The sequence below is a fragment of the Haliotis rubra genome, unplaced genomic scaffold, assembly GCF_003918875.1.
Source record: "Haliotis rubra isolate DU_JTF1 unplaced genomic scaffold, ASM391887v1 Scf103, whole genome shotgun sequence".
In the NCBI taxonomy this organism is placed as follows: Eukaryota; Metazoa; Mollusca; class Gastropoda; order Lepetellida; family Haliotidae; genus Haliotis; species Haliotis rubra.
The window spans coordinates 410523-426883 of NW_025764926.1; the positions used below are offsets into that span (position 1 = coordinate 410523).

The following is a 16361-nucleotide window of genomic DNA, read 5'->3' on the forward strand; positions in this document are numbered from 1 at the left end:
AGTGAATTAGGTGGAAGAGGAGTGACATATCGTGCGATTTATGTAAGAACTTTAGTAACAAACGAATTTCGCATATTCACCGATGGCAAGCAAGATGTAGTGCATCTACGCTTTATAGGTTTCATGAAAAAAAAAGGTACTGTTGGAAAGACGATCGACTCAGGTTGTATATGTTATACAATTTGGTTACGCGGGTAACACTCTTAGTACAATGTATACGCTTTTTCAAACTGCAACGCCATTACAGTGTAGAACTGATCACATAGCAAGCTGACGCCAAGCAACAGGTGGATTAAAACAGTAGCCTGCGCGATCGAGACACAAGAACCACACCTATACCTGCACCACGTGAAATGGGTCTAATAAGGTCTGACGACGCCATTCGCTTATCGTTTGGGCACCAATGACGTCATTTCCAAGGGACATAAGCCATGGTGTGTTTATTGTGGACATAGAACTCTTGGTAAATGTTGAAAATATGAATTGATATAACGCAAATAATAAATTAGTTACTTCTGATTTATGTACGGGTTTGGATATAAAACGACTTGATAAACACTTTTTTATGAAGAAAACGTGCAAGACAAAAAGGTTAATTTTCGTGTACACTTGCCCTTTAAGGTTTTAATGCTGGAAGGATTTACTTCTTAAACCGGAAGTGAGACAACACAAAACATGGAAGTATGAATTGTTTTCTTACATTCTGAATCTGAACTATGAAACAATCTAAGCACAGGTTCCAATAACATTAGTATCTTCTTCAGAGTCCAGTGATTCAGTTCTCTAAACTAAAGGGGCCACTTCGTTTACTTTTTCGGGTTTGAAGTGCAATGGCAGAACATGTCAGTAAATGACCAGATATATTTATACCTTGCTGATTTCTTTTCTGATTATATGAATGGGAGACGATTAACCTAATTTAAGATTAACAATGATAATGTAAGGAGCCCTATGTTACTGCTTACAGCTATATTCGTAAGAACCATTTTTGTCAGAAAATGATCGCCTGATCCAATTTAGCTCATTTCTTACAAAGGTTACCAAACAGAGCTTCGATATCCACAGTCCAGAATCAACTTAAGAAAATCTTTACAGCATCTTGGTTCTGCAGACAAACATACATTTGACTGCGCCCATCTACATCCACTCCCAGAGGTTTCTCTATACCATCTTCAGATGTCAGTATGTCTCGCACAAACTCTCCTGACTCGGTCAGATGGATGACTTTGTTAAGAGAGAAGTCTGTCACCAGGATGTCACCCTTGCAGGTGCTTGTGATACCCTGAGGACACTTAAGTGCTTTTTCTCCAGCCGGTTTGTAATGGAACACTATCTCACCCTCGGGGGTCAGACACACGACACATCTTGTTGCCCCATCAGACACCAGGATGTTTCCCTTCCTGGTGGTACACAGGTAGTTGGGACACTGTAATATGCTTTTACCACACAGGTCTGGACTGATGGAGTGCAGCACGGTTCCTGTCAGATCAAGGATGTCAACACAGGGAGGAGATTTGGAACCTGCAGCCAGTAATGAGGGGTTCAGACATGTTATACCCCAGTACTGTTTACTGGTTTGGATGGTTGACAGCAGTTCCAGGTCAGGACCGACTTTCACCGTTATAATCTGTTTCACACATGGCACAGTGACAGCTAGGGGATTGTGTGTCATCTTCGTCAGACTCCATGGCGCACTGCTCAGAATCAGCCTGTTGTGACAAAGCTGCTTGTTCTTAAAGTAGAAGGAATTCAGATTGCTGTTGTTCCGGTCAGTGACTACAATTGTATCAACACCATCCACCACTATCACTGTCACATCAGCAATCCATCCTTTACCCCTATTTTCAGGTATTCGGACATCGATGGTGTCTTGTAACACAGGGTGAGCTGTCAGATCCACAACACCGTCATAGAAGACGTCAAACTCGCCTAACTCTAGATGCTCCAGTGCTTTACTCAGCTTTTCATTGTCTTGTAGGAAAGTGACTCTGCCTATTCTTCCTTTCTCCGACATTGGAAACATGTCTCCCACAGTCTCCACATCGCCTGCTTCACAACCCTCATACATCATATACACACTCTTGTCATCCTCAGAGCGCAATGCCTCATCAATCAGTTCCGCCTCTTCTTGGCACATCTGGGCTGACAACTCTCTCGACTTTATATGTGCTTTCAGTGGTCCAATGTGACTGTCTGATATCTCTTTCAGATCATCCAGAAGTTTTCTTTCCTTCACCTTGATCTCTTCAATGACTTCCAGTGTTAAAGACATAATGTTTTCTTCCATTTGTTTGTATCGAGACGTTTGAATATTTAGTGTTGATTTCAGTTCATTAGTTTTGGATATCATGTCTTCTTGCTTCTTTGATAACGTCTTTTGCTTCTTCTTAAGTTCTGTTCTCATGGTCCCGATCTGTGAATTGATCTCGACAACTGAATCACATGTTCTGTGGTATAAGGTACATTTGTCACATATCGTCTTCTTGCAATTTTTACACAGAAACTCTATGCATTCCTGCGGATGTACATTACACATTGCTTTTGGTCTATTAACCTTGACCTCTGTACACAGGTCAGTGACCTGATGGATGCGACTGTGGTCGGCGACACATTTCTCACACAGTGTTTCATCACAGACTGAGCACTTGACAGTAGATGGAGTTGTCTCCCCTCTCTCTTTGCAGTACACACACGAGGTTGTATCTGGAAAACATTGACAGAATTATGAACTTTCATATCTAAACGCAAATCGAACAAAGTTACACCAAAATCCTGAGTAGAGTCAGTAAAAGATATATTTATGCCTAAACATAACCTTGATTATTGAACATCACTGCAAGAATAAAACCAAGGTGTTTAGTGAGTGAGTGAAGATGGTTTTACGCTGCTTTTAGCAATATGCCAGGGACACCAGAAATGGGCCTCACACATTGTACCCATGTGGGGAATCGAACCAGGGTCTTCGGCATGACTAGTGAACGCTTTAACCACTAGGCTACCCCACCGCTCCCAAGGTGTTTAGCATGTGACTTCACAGTGACAAAATAATTGTTCACATTTACAATTTACATGTTTGAGAGCTATTTGTGTTGTGTCATTCTCATGCTTCCAGTGGGAATTTATGTACATGTCTACTGTGCACTGGTGAATCTCACCTCCATATATAATATATTATACAGGGATCAAAATAGTGCATGGCATGGTAAATATTGAAATGACATGGATGAAATATTTTAAGTGTGCCCTGGTGGCACAACTAAAAGTAGTCAATTAATATTAAACATGATTCAATTGATGGAAAATGTGATAAATTTGACCAACTGAAATGATTCAAAACCTATTTTTGCACCGCATCAAACTGTTCATCAGAGGCTCTCTCTATCCCAAAGCGTAACATAGGCGTTGCCACTTTGAATGCCAGTGGGCATAACAGGAAATTTCATTTTGAATGATAACACTGTTTGTGGGCTAGTGTAAGGACCCAGGACAAATGAATCTGAATTATTCTTGCAGTCTTGATAGTGTTTAAGACATTCTGCTCTCAAATTTACAGGTTTACATTATGTTTACTGGTTTATTGAACAAAACATTGAAAGGTTGTAATTGTTGTGATGTCTTAAGTTTAATTGGATCATCAAAAGGTATTATCTGTATTACCTTACCTATAAATTATCTGTCAGATAATCTAGGTGTGCCTTCTTGAAACAAGCATGACCATAAGATAATTACAAGTGCCTTTGTGAAACAAGCATGACCATAAGATAATTACAAGTGCCTTTGTGAAACAAGCATGACCATAAGATAATTACAAGTGCCTTTGTGAAACAAGCATGACCATAAGATAATTACAAGTGCCTTCGTGAAACAAGCATGACCATAAGATAATTACAAGTGCCTTCGTGAAACAAGCATGACCATAAGATAAGTACAAGTGCCTTTCTGAAACAAGCATGACCATAAGATAAGTACAAGTGCCTTTGTGAAACAAGCATGACCATAAGATAAGTACAAGTGCCTTTGTGAAACAAGCATGACCATAAGATAAGTACAAGTGCCTTTGTGAAACAAGCATGACCATAAGATAAGTACAAGTGCCTTTGTGAAACAAGCATGACCATAAGATAATTACAAGTGCCTTTGTGAAACAAGCATGACCATAAGATAATTACAAGTGCCTTTGTGAAACAAGCATGACCATAAGATAATTACAAGTGCCTTTGTGAAACAAGCATGACCATAAGATAAGTACAAGTGCCTTTGTGGAAACAAGCATGACCATAAGATAAGTACAAGTGCCTTTGTGAAACAAGCATGACCATAAGATAATTACAAGTGCCTTTGTGAAACAAGCATGACCATAAGATAATTACAAGTGCCTTTGTGAAACAAGCATGACCATAAGATAATCTAGGTGTGCCTTTGTGAAACAAGCATGACCATAAGATAATTACAAGTGCCTTTGTGAAACAAGCATGACCATAAGATAATTACAAGTGCCTTTGTGAAACAAGCATGACCATAAGATAATTACAAGTGCCTTTGTGAAACAAGCATGACCATAAGATAATTACAAGTGCCTTTGTGAAACAAGCATGACCATAAGATAATTACAAGTGCCTTTGTGAAAACAAGCATGACCATACCTCTTGTTGATCCAAATTAAACTGAAGACATCACAATTACATCTGTCCTTAAATTGTATTTCTATCCTGGTTATGGATACCTATATACAATAACAGTTAGTGAGTCAGGTTTTGCTTGCATCCAGGATTATAACAGATATGGGCTTCACACATTGTAGCCATGTGGGAATCGAACCATAGCCTTCAGCTTAATGAGCAGACACTAACCACTAGGCTACCCAACCACCCTTATACAATAATAAGGTAATGGGACTGCACACTGACATACAATAAAAGACAATATTTACCCGTAGAATCTGGACCAAAAGAGTCCCCGGAAGTCCTTGTATGACAATGCTTGGCTTGACATCTTCTGCAAATTCCTCAAATGAGCCCGCAGTTTCAGGCACTTTTGTCATCTTGTTGCAGAAAGGGCAGATGAGAGACTTGGCACTGATAGCTTCTGGTCTGGTCTGGGTGTAATTTACAACACAATTACGACAGAATGTATGATTACACCCAAGTGTACAGGGATTGATGAACACTTCTGTACACATTGTACACTTCAGGACGTGTTCTGGCTGGTCCTTGGAGGTCGCCACCTGGAAGGAGGCAGTGAGTTGGGAATAATGACAAGTTTTAGGAATACTTTTGACACTGTAAATATTTCATCATGTATTTTTATATTTTTGCATGAAAACAAATACTAAAAATGTGAAAGAATAAAAAACCCTGACAAAAGCTTCAGCAGTGGTCTTTTAAAACACAGGAAGGGGGTACAATAGAGGTGAAACGGTATACCACGGTATTATGATCAGTAGAACTGCGGTATTTTGCCTTTGGTTCGGGATACCGTAATGCAATCCAAACATTTGGTATTTTCGGTTTTCGTAAATTCATTCTAGCTAGTCATAAAATGACAGTTTTGTTCATTCAATATAAAAGAGATTATGGTTATTTTTTCCCCTTGTTATTAACAATGTAAGGTTTGGCTTATGTTGTCCATTTTCCGCATTATGTTCATATCTCATATACCCAATAGACCGATCCAGTCTGTCAATCAAAACTGGCGCATGCGTCAATTTTGGCCAATAAGCAGGGCGGGCGCGCTTTGTGGATTTGTCAGACTTATTTCCGGGGTCAAACGATGCCTCGGAAGCGATGTGCTTCGTATTATGCCATTCACACTCGCTATATCTGTTACATATTCCTGCGATTTCATGTGTACCTTTAACAGAACCATTACGGTCAAGACAAAAGATTTGAGGCGGATCAAGGAGCTCGATATGCCTCACGATCAATGAAATGTCTGCACCATCGTTCACGAAACCTACGTCTGCTTGAGGGTGAGAATTTGCACGAACTTACACACGTTTGCACATGTGCAAAATCATTACCAATTGATGACAACAAATAGCAGTTTAAGACTTTGCAAGTGTTATAAACATGGGAAATTATTGTAACTACAAAATTGTTTTTGCTTAACTTGTTTTGTCAATACTGGGCATTGAGTTGGTACACCATAAAGCTGAAATGAGACAGGCGAGAAAGCCGTGACACAATGTAAACAAATCTGACAGCGATCTGATTTCGGTTACGGTCGATTGAAATAGCAGAACGTTTTACATTAAAGAACAATGTTGTGGATGTTGTTACCATCGCCCTTAGATATTCTTAAATTTGTCACACATTATAGGATGTTATTAAGTTTCGAAAACACAATCTGAAAGCCTACAGTACAGTATATGTTATTAGTGCAAAATATTCAATGAATAATATGTTTTTTATTCAAACGGAAAAATAGTCAGTGTCAGCAGTTGCCTATCACGCAACATCCAAATAACAAAATTAATTCAAATGAGTGTCTATAAAACCATGCCATAAATATTTCAGAATTTCTATAAAGAGATGGAACCTTGAATTGAATTACGTTACTCCATATGGATCAGAGACGAAAACTATGTGAGAAGAAAAGTGACTTTCTGGAATATTGGACTGAGTGAAATAAGTGTATTTCTTGACTATGAGAACATTATTTCTTTTGAATTTTTGTTACAACATAATTTTTTTAACATGTAGGGGAGGCGCACTGGTACATTTTAGGAGTAATAACATAACTGTCATTTTATTTAGAATTCACTGGAAATGATAGCAAGGTATGTTTTCAGAATCTTGCGTCCTTAAGTAAACGTGGAAAGGTAATAAAATTAATAATAACATAATTAATTATAAATAACTACTTAATTGACTGACATATCAGTTTCATGTGAATTTAAGGCAGAGCTAGGCAAACAAACACTAAATACGTACCCTGGCAGAACAATCACTTGCTACTAATTAACTTAGTTTGTTGGCTCCTGCTGTAAGATATCTTTGGATTTTTTAAATAAGATATTTACTAAAAGGATTATTCTGAAAATGATTACTAGTATCAAGCTCATGATAATAAATTTCAACATCCAGAAAATTTGAAAAAAAATAAAGGTCACACCCTGGTCAGGCATTATTCAGTCTTTACAGAATAACTTACAAAATTTTCAGTTGACTAGTCATGCAACTGGAATGAATATTGAAACATATATTTATCCCAGATTTGATGTAAAACTTCTTAGAAATCATCAGCTTTTGAGGAGGTTACCATTATTTGAAGACATTTGAGCCAAAGTAGTGTTTATTAAGATATTGGTTTTGGACAAATTGTTCAAGGTTTGTTGATGGTTATTTGGAAAATGAGCTTCATATTAAATTGCACACTGGTTTGAAGGAGTTGAAAGCTTCAGGACATTTTCATGTGTGTTTTCCTAAACTTTTATTTTGTTACCAATTTAGAAACAACTTAAATATATTTTTGATGACACTAGTAAGTATCTCAGAAAAGGAAATATATCAAAATTAGTGTTATGTCCCTTAGGGATATGGTCTCAGTTCTAATAAAACAAAGATTATCATTGTTTAAGAAGCAATAATGACAATATGTAATTATATTGACGAAAAGCTTTGAACTTAGGATATATTTTTTACACCTTATTTAAAATAGTAGTTAGCAGTTAAATATCTATGAAGAAAAAGCAGTACGGTATATTTGTATTTTGTGTAACATTCTATTTCAATGCTAGTTAATTGTTTGGATAACTGTGGTTCCCCTGCTCAAAGATTTTGCATCACAGGTTTCCTATGTCTGGAAGATGGGTCAGTGTACAGGTGAAGACTTGGATCTTCTTTGTGTTATTGTGGTGTGACATAACTGTATGTAAATGCTGGCACTTCATGAAGCCCGGTATTGTGGAAGTTTGTAAATTATGATACCAAAACAAAGTACACATAGAAAAATATATTGGTAAGGATGATTTAAAAATGGATTTCCTTATATTCAGTGTCATTTTAGGATGGTGTACAGATTTTGAAGAGAGAAATTATACTGAGAATTAGCAGATTAGCTGCTGAATATTTGCTTCTGGGAATGTCCAGATACATCCATGCAAACATACTGTTTACAAGCCCAATAACTTTTTTCCAGATTCCCAAATAAGATCAAATAGGATATCCAGTGATTTATTTGTTTACAAATATAGACAAATAAGGTGGACGAATTAGTAGACGGGACACATTTTTCTGCTTAGTTCATTAAAAGGTAGAAACCCATGTTTTCACATTATTGATTTAACTAAATTTGAACAAAGTATAAATAAATATACGCCAAGCCAAGCGCAGTTTTGACAATCTATTTATAGATACCGAAACGATCTCCAACTTGAACATGTGGCTGTGTTCACGGTTTTTGAAATATTACGATGAGAATTTTTGAAAAAAACAAAACAACATAATTCTGTTACCCTTTCCCTGCTAATATCTTAGACGGATGTGAATTGCCAAATATGTGATTTGGTTCGAAAGGAAACACGTTCCACACTCAGCAGCTGGCCGAGACGATTTTTCATCGAGCATGCAACTCATTTTCACTCGCCAATTACAATCTGTCAACTAAAATGTATTAAAAATAAAGTACGTATAACTTTCCTCTTTAAATATCATTCACAAACGACGGATACCAACGTACTACAAACAATTCATCAACAACGTTCACAATCACGTACGTTTTGCCGGCGGTGACGCCATTGTGATTAGTCCGTGGTTGTCCCCCCTAACGTCAAAAACGAAGTGGGCGGGGCTTATCGTCCGGGACTGGATCGGTCTATTGAAAGGGACCGAATTGAAGGCCTTGTACCGTAATATGTACCGTGGTAAGAGCATACCATTTCAGCCCTAGGGAACAACCCCTTATCTATGCAACCAGCAATTGTCTTTCTTACTGTTTTCATTACAAAAATGGAGCTTCTAAAGCTGACCAATTTCTTGCAAAAGATTCCTATGCTATGAATGAAACAAAACATCTGAAGTTCCCATGTATAATTCATTTACTCCCATAAATTAAACTCAAAGCATAATATATCGTCAAGTCACACAAGTTCGATAGTCATGTAACTTCGATCGCCCATTTTGATTGGTAATTGTCGCAATACATAGCGATGACTTACGATATCTGCAGCTTTGATCTTCTGGTGACACCACTTTCATTCGTTTGGACCGGAAAATGTTTCGTGTCAAGTTACCTAATGTAAGTTATAGCTCATTTTCAGCAAACAACTGCTTTTTAACCCTAGATCAATAATGTAACTTTATCAGCTCAAATAAAATGTAAACAGTATAAATTTTACATGTTGTAAATTGACAGCACCCCTGTCTTCTGTTTGTTTACGTTGCTGGTCTAATTGTGACATGTCCAGACACGTGATATCCTTGTCAAAATTTAAAACTTTGGAAACAAGTAAGGGCCATTTCTTATAGAAAACTTAATGCTTTTTGAGAATTTCCGTGAATTTGTACCTGATGAAGTTCGAGCTATTGCCTCATTGATAAATACAACCTGGGCACAATGTTCCAACCCTACATGTCAGCACAGAACACATTTACGTTTCTGCAAGCCAGTTCGTGGTGTTTGTCTACATTCTGAGGTTTGATGCCCGTCATGATGAGCCTGAAGAATAATTCCCTGCATAATACTTGTATATAAGCTGAATATTTGTGACATTTCATCGTTTTCAAAAGCACTGAAACATAAAATGAACGTTTCATGGACATAAATACCATAAAATTACTTGGGACTGCTCTAGCTTTGAATTTGACACAAGAGATCGTCCATACAAGTCATCCTGTTTATGCGACAAGCCAGCCAATCATATGATCGAACTTATGTGACGTAGTTTTCTGGGTCACTTGTGTTGACAGTGAGAGGGCGGCCATGCCGCGATTGTGAAAAGCAGTAAAAATACCTGGATTTTGGAAATGTTTGACATAAATAAACAAGTTTAGAGGTAAGAGATTTGAAAATAAGATTATATGAATATAACTTTGAAAATTCAGCGACAGTTCTTAAGTGATCGAACTTACATGACACAAGGATATAAATATATTTAGCAAACAAATATTAGAGTCAGTACTCCGAATACCGTACAGGCTCCTAAGTTCCGTACACTTTGATTTGTGCGCAATAGCTTATTATGTTTGCGTGTGGCATCGCCTTACCGTTGTCTCTTGAAATGAGGTAATTCCCAACTCTATTTTTAGCTATCGTGTGTATTTGTCATGCGCTTTCTCTTCGAGATACGATTGGTTATCACGTTGTGCACTTGCGCAATAGCCACTCTCTCCACTTCTTGCCGGGTTGACGTCAAGGTCACTATCCGAGACTCTCTACGCGCTACACCTAAAAGCGTGAAATTTAAACATCACTCACGGCACGAAAACCTGAAATAATGTATTTGAGCTGTCCAAAAATGTAATCTTCAAACACAGTGACCGGTTTCGCACAGGTTACTTTTAAAAGTAACACATAATGAGGCGTACGATATTTGATGCCCAAATTATTATATTTTTGGGACACCTGCAGTTTATGGGTCCCTAGACCCGGAAGTAGAAATGTATTCTTTATAGCTCGCGCTTTGCGCGAGCACGCGCCGAAGGCGCATTTGCTGCCTTTGGCAGTAAGTGACGCGCACAGCGCGTCATATATATAGAGAAGCACGCGAGAGCGGGCTGATCTCCATTAGGAGACATTTTAGACGAAATTAGAGGTCATTTTCGTTGTTCACTGGCAAAGTTTACTTTAAACCATCGCCTAAAAGACTATAGTTTTAAACACACTGTAATTTTAGTAATGCTCCAAAACATCAATCCAATCGCTTAGTAATCAAGGGAAATCCCGATGACGTTCCTTTTATTTGATTGGTCAATTGTGGACGACGCGTGTCTAATGTTCCAAATAAGGTAGTGGGTTACTAACGACTGCCACAACTTTAACGCGACGGGTTGGTGAGTTGTATTTTTAGCTTGTCGCCCTGATTTCAATCTTGTTTATTTGACTTGCTTAGCTATGGCTGTAAGGAGAATGGTGTATGATGATTTGTATGAGCTGTGTAGAGATGAGAGAAAGTTGATGGATTGGTTGGAAGCCGCTTTGGTTTGATTGGAAATTTCAGTGGGAAGTGTGTGAAGTGTGACAGTGGGAGTATAGGAAAGCGAAAGGATTCGAAATGGAGTGAGGGTTATGTGTGGCGTTGTTCAAATAAAATATGCAATCATAAAATTGTAGCAAGGCGTGATTCTTGGTTTTTTAAGTCTCATTTGTCCGTTAGTGAAATTATGAAATTGACATTTTATTGGGTTTATCAAGTGAGAGAGAATTTTGTGAGAGTGCAGTTACGTCTGGGGTCTGACCACACTTTGGTTGATTGGTTTAATTATTGTAGAGATGTGTGTTTGTTTGTGATGGAAGAGGAGAATGAGATGATAGGTGGGCCAGGGATTGAAGTTGAGATTGATGAGAGTAAGTTTGGGAAGCGTAAGTTTCACCGAGGAAGGCGAAAGATGATGGTGTGTGGGTGTTTGGGGGTATCGAAAAGAAAGTAACCGGATGTTTTTGGAAGTTGTGGAGAAGCGCGATGCAGATACCCTTTTGAGTGTGCTGAGAAAGTGGAGTGCGACCGGGATCGATTATTCATTCTGATTGTTGGAAGGCGATGCTAGGCTGAATGAGATGGGATACGAGAGCATGTGACAGTGAATCATAGTAAGGAATTTGTGAATGCAGAGAATGGTGCGTGCACTAACAAAATTGAGAGTGCGTGGAGAGCGGTGAAAGCGCCCCTGCCCAGGTATGGGAACTCTGACGAAAGGATTGTATGATAGTTATTTTGTTGAGTACATTGTGAGGAAGAAATATTTACGCTTGTTCTGATGATCCTTTCGTTACATTTCTTACTTTTATCCGCCGTGTATTTGACCCCAAAAAAACCATCAATATTTTAAAATAGTTGAAACTGGAAATAAAGAAAATGACATCCCCAAAATGAAAGCTCACATGATGTACCCGATGTATTTAATTCAAGTGCAGATTTGTTCTTGTGAGGTAAGTCAATTCAATTGAGGCTAGATTTGTTCTTGTAATATTATAAGGTAAGTGAAGCGTTTCGATATTTGTTATCACGCTGTGCTACATCATGTTAACTTACCTGTTTTGTTTATTGTATCGATTAGTATCCAAGGGTAATTGAATGGACCAAAACAGCGATGTTGTTATTCGCTGGAGCAAACAAAAAATGGCGTCAGCGTTAGTGCTCGCTTCGATGTAAATATGGCTTCTGCGCATGTCTGTAGCTTAACTTCCGGGAACCCGTAAAGTGCAGTCTACCCTATTTTTTTGCTATGCTCCTTATTTCGTACAGTGACATTTTATTTTTCACCATGTCATATTTACTCATATGAAACATTTGCATAGGCACTGATAAACAGTGAATATTACATATAGACATATAATAGAATAATATAAGTGTATATGACCGTTGTTGAAGTCCATTTCTTACTTATTGTAAGAAAAGTATTTATGGTTGATATTATATTGGAAGAAATAGCGTACGGTATTAAAGTCCCTCTGTACGAATTTAAATGACCAAGGGTAGCTTCCTTTGACTAAACACATGGTTAAACGGAAAATTTGTGTAGGAAGCGATTCAAGGGATACCGGTGGCCAAACGTGTACGGTATTCGGAGTACTGACTCTATAAACATCACTGGGCATAGCAATGCATATACAAATTACAGGCCCCTGAAAGGAGCTTAGGCACGCTGGAGGATCCAGCAACAATCTGTTGTCACTGGACATTGTTTCATAGAAAGTTTCACAAACTACGTCATAAGGTATTGTTCCGTGTTTGTCGAGTTTGTGGTGCTTAATTCTAAAGATTGACCGTATTGCAAATTGTAAATACTTTCGTGCAGCGACAGCATTTTCTACCAGTGAGATATGGACCGCTGGCCATTAAACTGTGTGTCCAAACAGAGGGATAGATACACCTGAGCCTGAAGAGGGACCAAGGACGGAGAATGGTCATTTATGATCATGATGATTAACCTACCTCATTTGACAATGACACCATCTTGGACGAGAGCGGATGACTGGAACTGTCTTCTCGAGGTTCCTGGTCATCATCATGCTTGACCTGCTTCCTTCCTGCCCTCATGGATGTCTTATTTCTCCTTTTGTTGGTCATGCTGCCCTGTTACGTCGCAATTAATCTGTTCTGCAAGCGAGAATGCAAGACGTGTCGTCCGCAGTGTCCCCGAACCGGAAGGAACGCTAATCATATTTTACGGAAGTGCCAACGATGAGTTGTCTCCCTTTAAAATAGCTTTGTAAAAATGAATTTTACCTTCGGTGAAAACGAAAGCAGAAGTAGTACGAAATTTGTAAGAAAAAACTCGCGATTTGGGATATTCCAGAGCATCTCATATATGTAACCCAAATAATGTGTTTTTTTGTGGCGACCTGATTCGAACAGATGGTCTCTGATTCGGTGGGGGAAAAAAAGTCCTCGGAAAAAATGTACCGTACAAAAGTCCTAAATTTGCCTAAGAAAAAAGTCCTCCGAAAAAAAGTACTATATTGAAAAAGGAATTTTTGACAAAAGAATAAAAAGTATTTTTTAGTTTTCATATAGCGTTTATTGACTTTTCATGTATCATTTGGAGAGTGGTTATATGGTTTGCTCAGCTCTGGATTTCCATTTTCAATGTTCGTCAACATTTGGCCCTGGCAGTTCATACTGGGCTCATGGCTACATTTCCAAACAATCTTGGCTTTTCGACTTGCGCGTTTGGTGTACATATACCCATCCAAGACTAGCTTCAAACCACCCTTGTTGGTCTGAATAACTTCCATGGTGGAATCGTTACTGATGTTGTACTGAGATACATATTCATACTTTACACTACAAACTGAAACCAGTCTAGTTAATCTTCTTACTCTAATCAATTAGAAGAAACACTGGCTTACAATGTAATCAACTAAAATCACAACATATACAGTGAACAAAAACACGCTTGGACAGATTGTTTTAAAGATCAATTTGAATATCTAATCTGTCCGTTATAATGTAAGTACTTCATGTTTCTAAATGTCATTTAAAGATCAAAGACCTTTCTAAATATTTAATACGACCTTTTAATCACCCTTTGCATGTGAGTACTTCATGTTTTTTGATAAGTGTCACTAAAAGATAAAAGATAAATTTATCTATTTAATAACCCATTTTATGTGTGAGTTATCAATGTTTTTCTAAAATCTTTGACATCAAAGTTGATGAATAAATAGGTTTTTATTACAATAGGACTTTTTTTCCGGAGTACTTTTTCCAGTACCTTTTTTACCGAGGACATTTTTCCTACAATCTCTGATTCTGCCCACAAGGGTCTGTAACGCTGAAAACTGCAATCAAGGTATATACAAGGGGTCCTAGCACTATATAAAGGGATCCGTTTATATATGGTGCTAAGACCTGGTTAGTGACAGTATATACCTTGATGGCAGTTTTTAGCGTTACAAGCCTCTGTGCTCGTTGCTTCGAATATTTTCACGTTACTTCAAGTTTTTGAAAGCAAGCTGAAGGAACGAAAAAACACACGAAGCAGCGAGAAATTAATCGAAGCAACGAAAATATAATTGAAGTAACGAGGAAATACTCGAAGCAACGAGAACATTAATTATTGAAATAACGAGAAAATACTCAAAGCAACGAGAATTGTCGGGATCTGCAGCCTCATGTTATGGCAACAGTTATTGCATCTGCAGCCACATGGCAGTAGATATATCATATCACCATTGTGTTGCACATTTTACTGTCATCCTACCAAGCGGTGCAACTGTGGCACTTCTCGTCAGTTACTGTGTATATTGTATGAGATAATCCGTGTCAGGTGATCTAGGCCCCCAGGGTAATGGTGTCTTGAATTTATAAAATTCTGCTGCAAAACATAAATGTATTTAAATTGAAAAAGAGACCCGGTGGATTCAGAGACCTGAGGAAATGTAGACTTGCTTCTTCTAGAGCTTTTGTATTGCAGAAAGGGTTTGGAGGAAGGGATAAGAAAGTGGTTCAGTGACTGTGAGACAGAACCCTGTTACAGAAACGTTTCACACACTGTACTCATGTGGGGAATCGAACCCGGGTCTTCGGCGCGACGAGCGGACGCTTTAACCACTGGGCTTCCCCACTACTTTGAAAAGATCAGCAAAGTGACGATTCAGTTAGTCGAGTTCTATCACCTTTTTTAAATAAGTGAATGGATTAATAAATCTCTTTGTATTACATATATAAATCTGTATATATTTGAAAATGTTTACATTGTCTTGTGCTGGTAAATCCCCACTAACTTAAAATATGGAATTTGGACTATACTACTGACATTTCTAATAAAGGTGTCTATACCTTTAACAACACACAGAGAAAATGTGATATGCATTTTTACATATACAGTTCTTAGTCGACATGCATATTATTAACTTAATTAGTTAACTTACCTTACGTCTCGGCTTACTACGCGTAGTACTTTTCGATGACCAAAAGAAAAGAATGATGGGTCATTTGCAAGATTTTGACTTGATATGTACTATAAAATTGATAAAATATAAGTTATTTGAAAAGTAACCATAAATAAACATGTAGCAAAGCACTTTGCATGAAATTTGATGTCACATATCGCGCATGGCACGTGCACTTTGTGCACAATGAACGTACTCACTTTTTGCATGCTTTTTGACTCCTGAAGTTCACACACCTGATTTTGAAAATTGAAGAACGGATGAGCATTATCTAGCCTCTAAATGTTCTGGAAAACATGTTAATTTCAACCTTCACTGTGCGTACGTCATGTCACGGCTTACAGAACATCAGCATCTCCGCGCCGTGGGTATGCTGGAGATTGGAATGTCCCAAAATGAAGTGGCCAGACATTTCGGTGTCCATCGAAATTCGATCTCATCGGTATGGAGACGTTTTCAACATAATGGGAACCCGAGAGATTTGCCTCGGACCACAAGACAACCACATTCTGCTGACCCATCTAAAGAATCGATTCCAGAATGCCAGTTTGACTGCTCGGACCATTCCTGGCTTACGTCCAATCAGTCCCAGGGCCCCGTTCCTCAAGGCGATCGTAGCGCTACGACAGTCGTAAGTCTATGTTAAAGTATAGGAGTTACGATCACCTTAGGGTAACGATCGCCTTGAGGAACGGGGCCCTGGACTGTACGGAACCGACTGAGGGAGCACAACATCCGACAACCTGCAATTCGCCCAATTTTGCTCCAACGTCACCGACAGGTACGTCTTGCCTGATACAGGAGGC

At 38.4% G+C, this 16361-nt stretch overlaps 1 protein-coding gene across 1 annotated transcript; it reads right to left on the minus strand.

The window, feature by feature from the left end:
• Positions 1–620: 620 nt before the first annotated feature.
• Positions 621–13337, minus strand: LOC124271909. The gene is made up of 3 exons (XM_046707089.1): positions 13094–13337; positions 4931–5224; positions 621–2703 (listed from the first exon to the last, which is right to left on the minus strand). The coding sequence occupies exon 3, from the start codon at positions 2534–2536 to the stop codon at positions 1073–1075; it is 1464 nt and encodes a 487-aa protein (XP_046563045.1). The 5' UTR covers positions 2537–2703; positions 4931–5224; positions 13094–13337; the 3' UTR covers positions 621–1072.
• Positions 13338–16361: the final 3024 nt, after the last annotated feature.

Excerpts from the sequence above, each read along its gene's own strand:
- LOC124271909 (XM_046707089.1), bottom strand. The coding sequence starts at position 2,536 with ATGTGTAATGTACATCCGCAGGAATGCATAGAGTTTCTGTGTAAAAAT.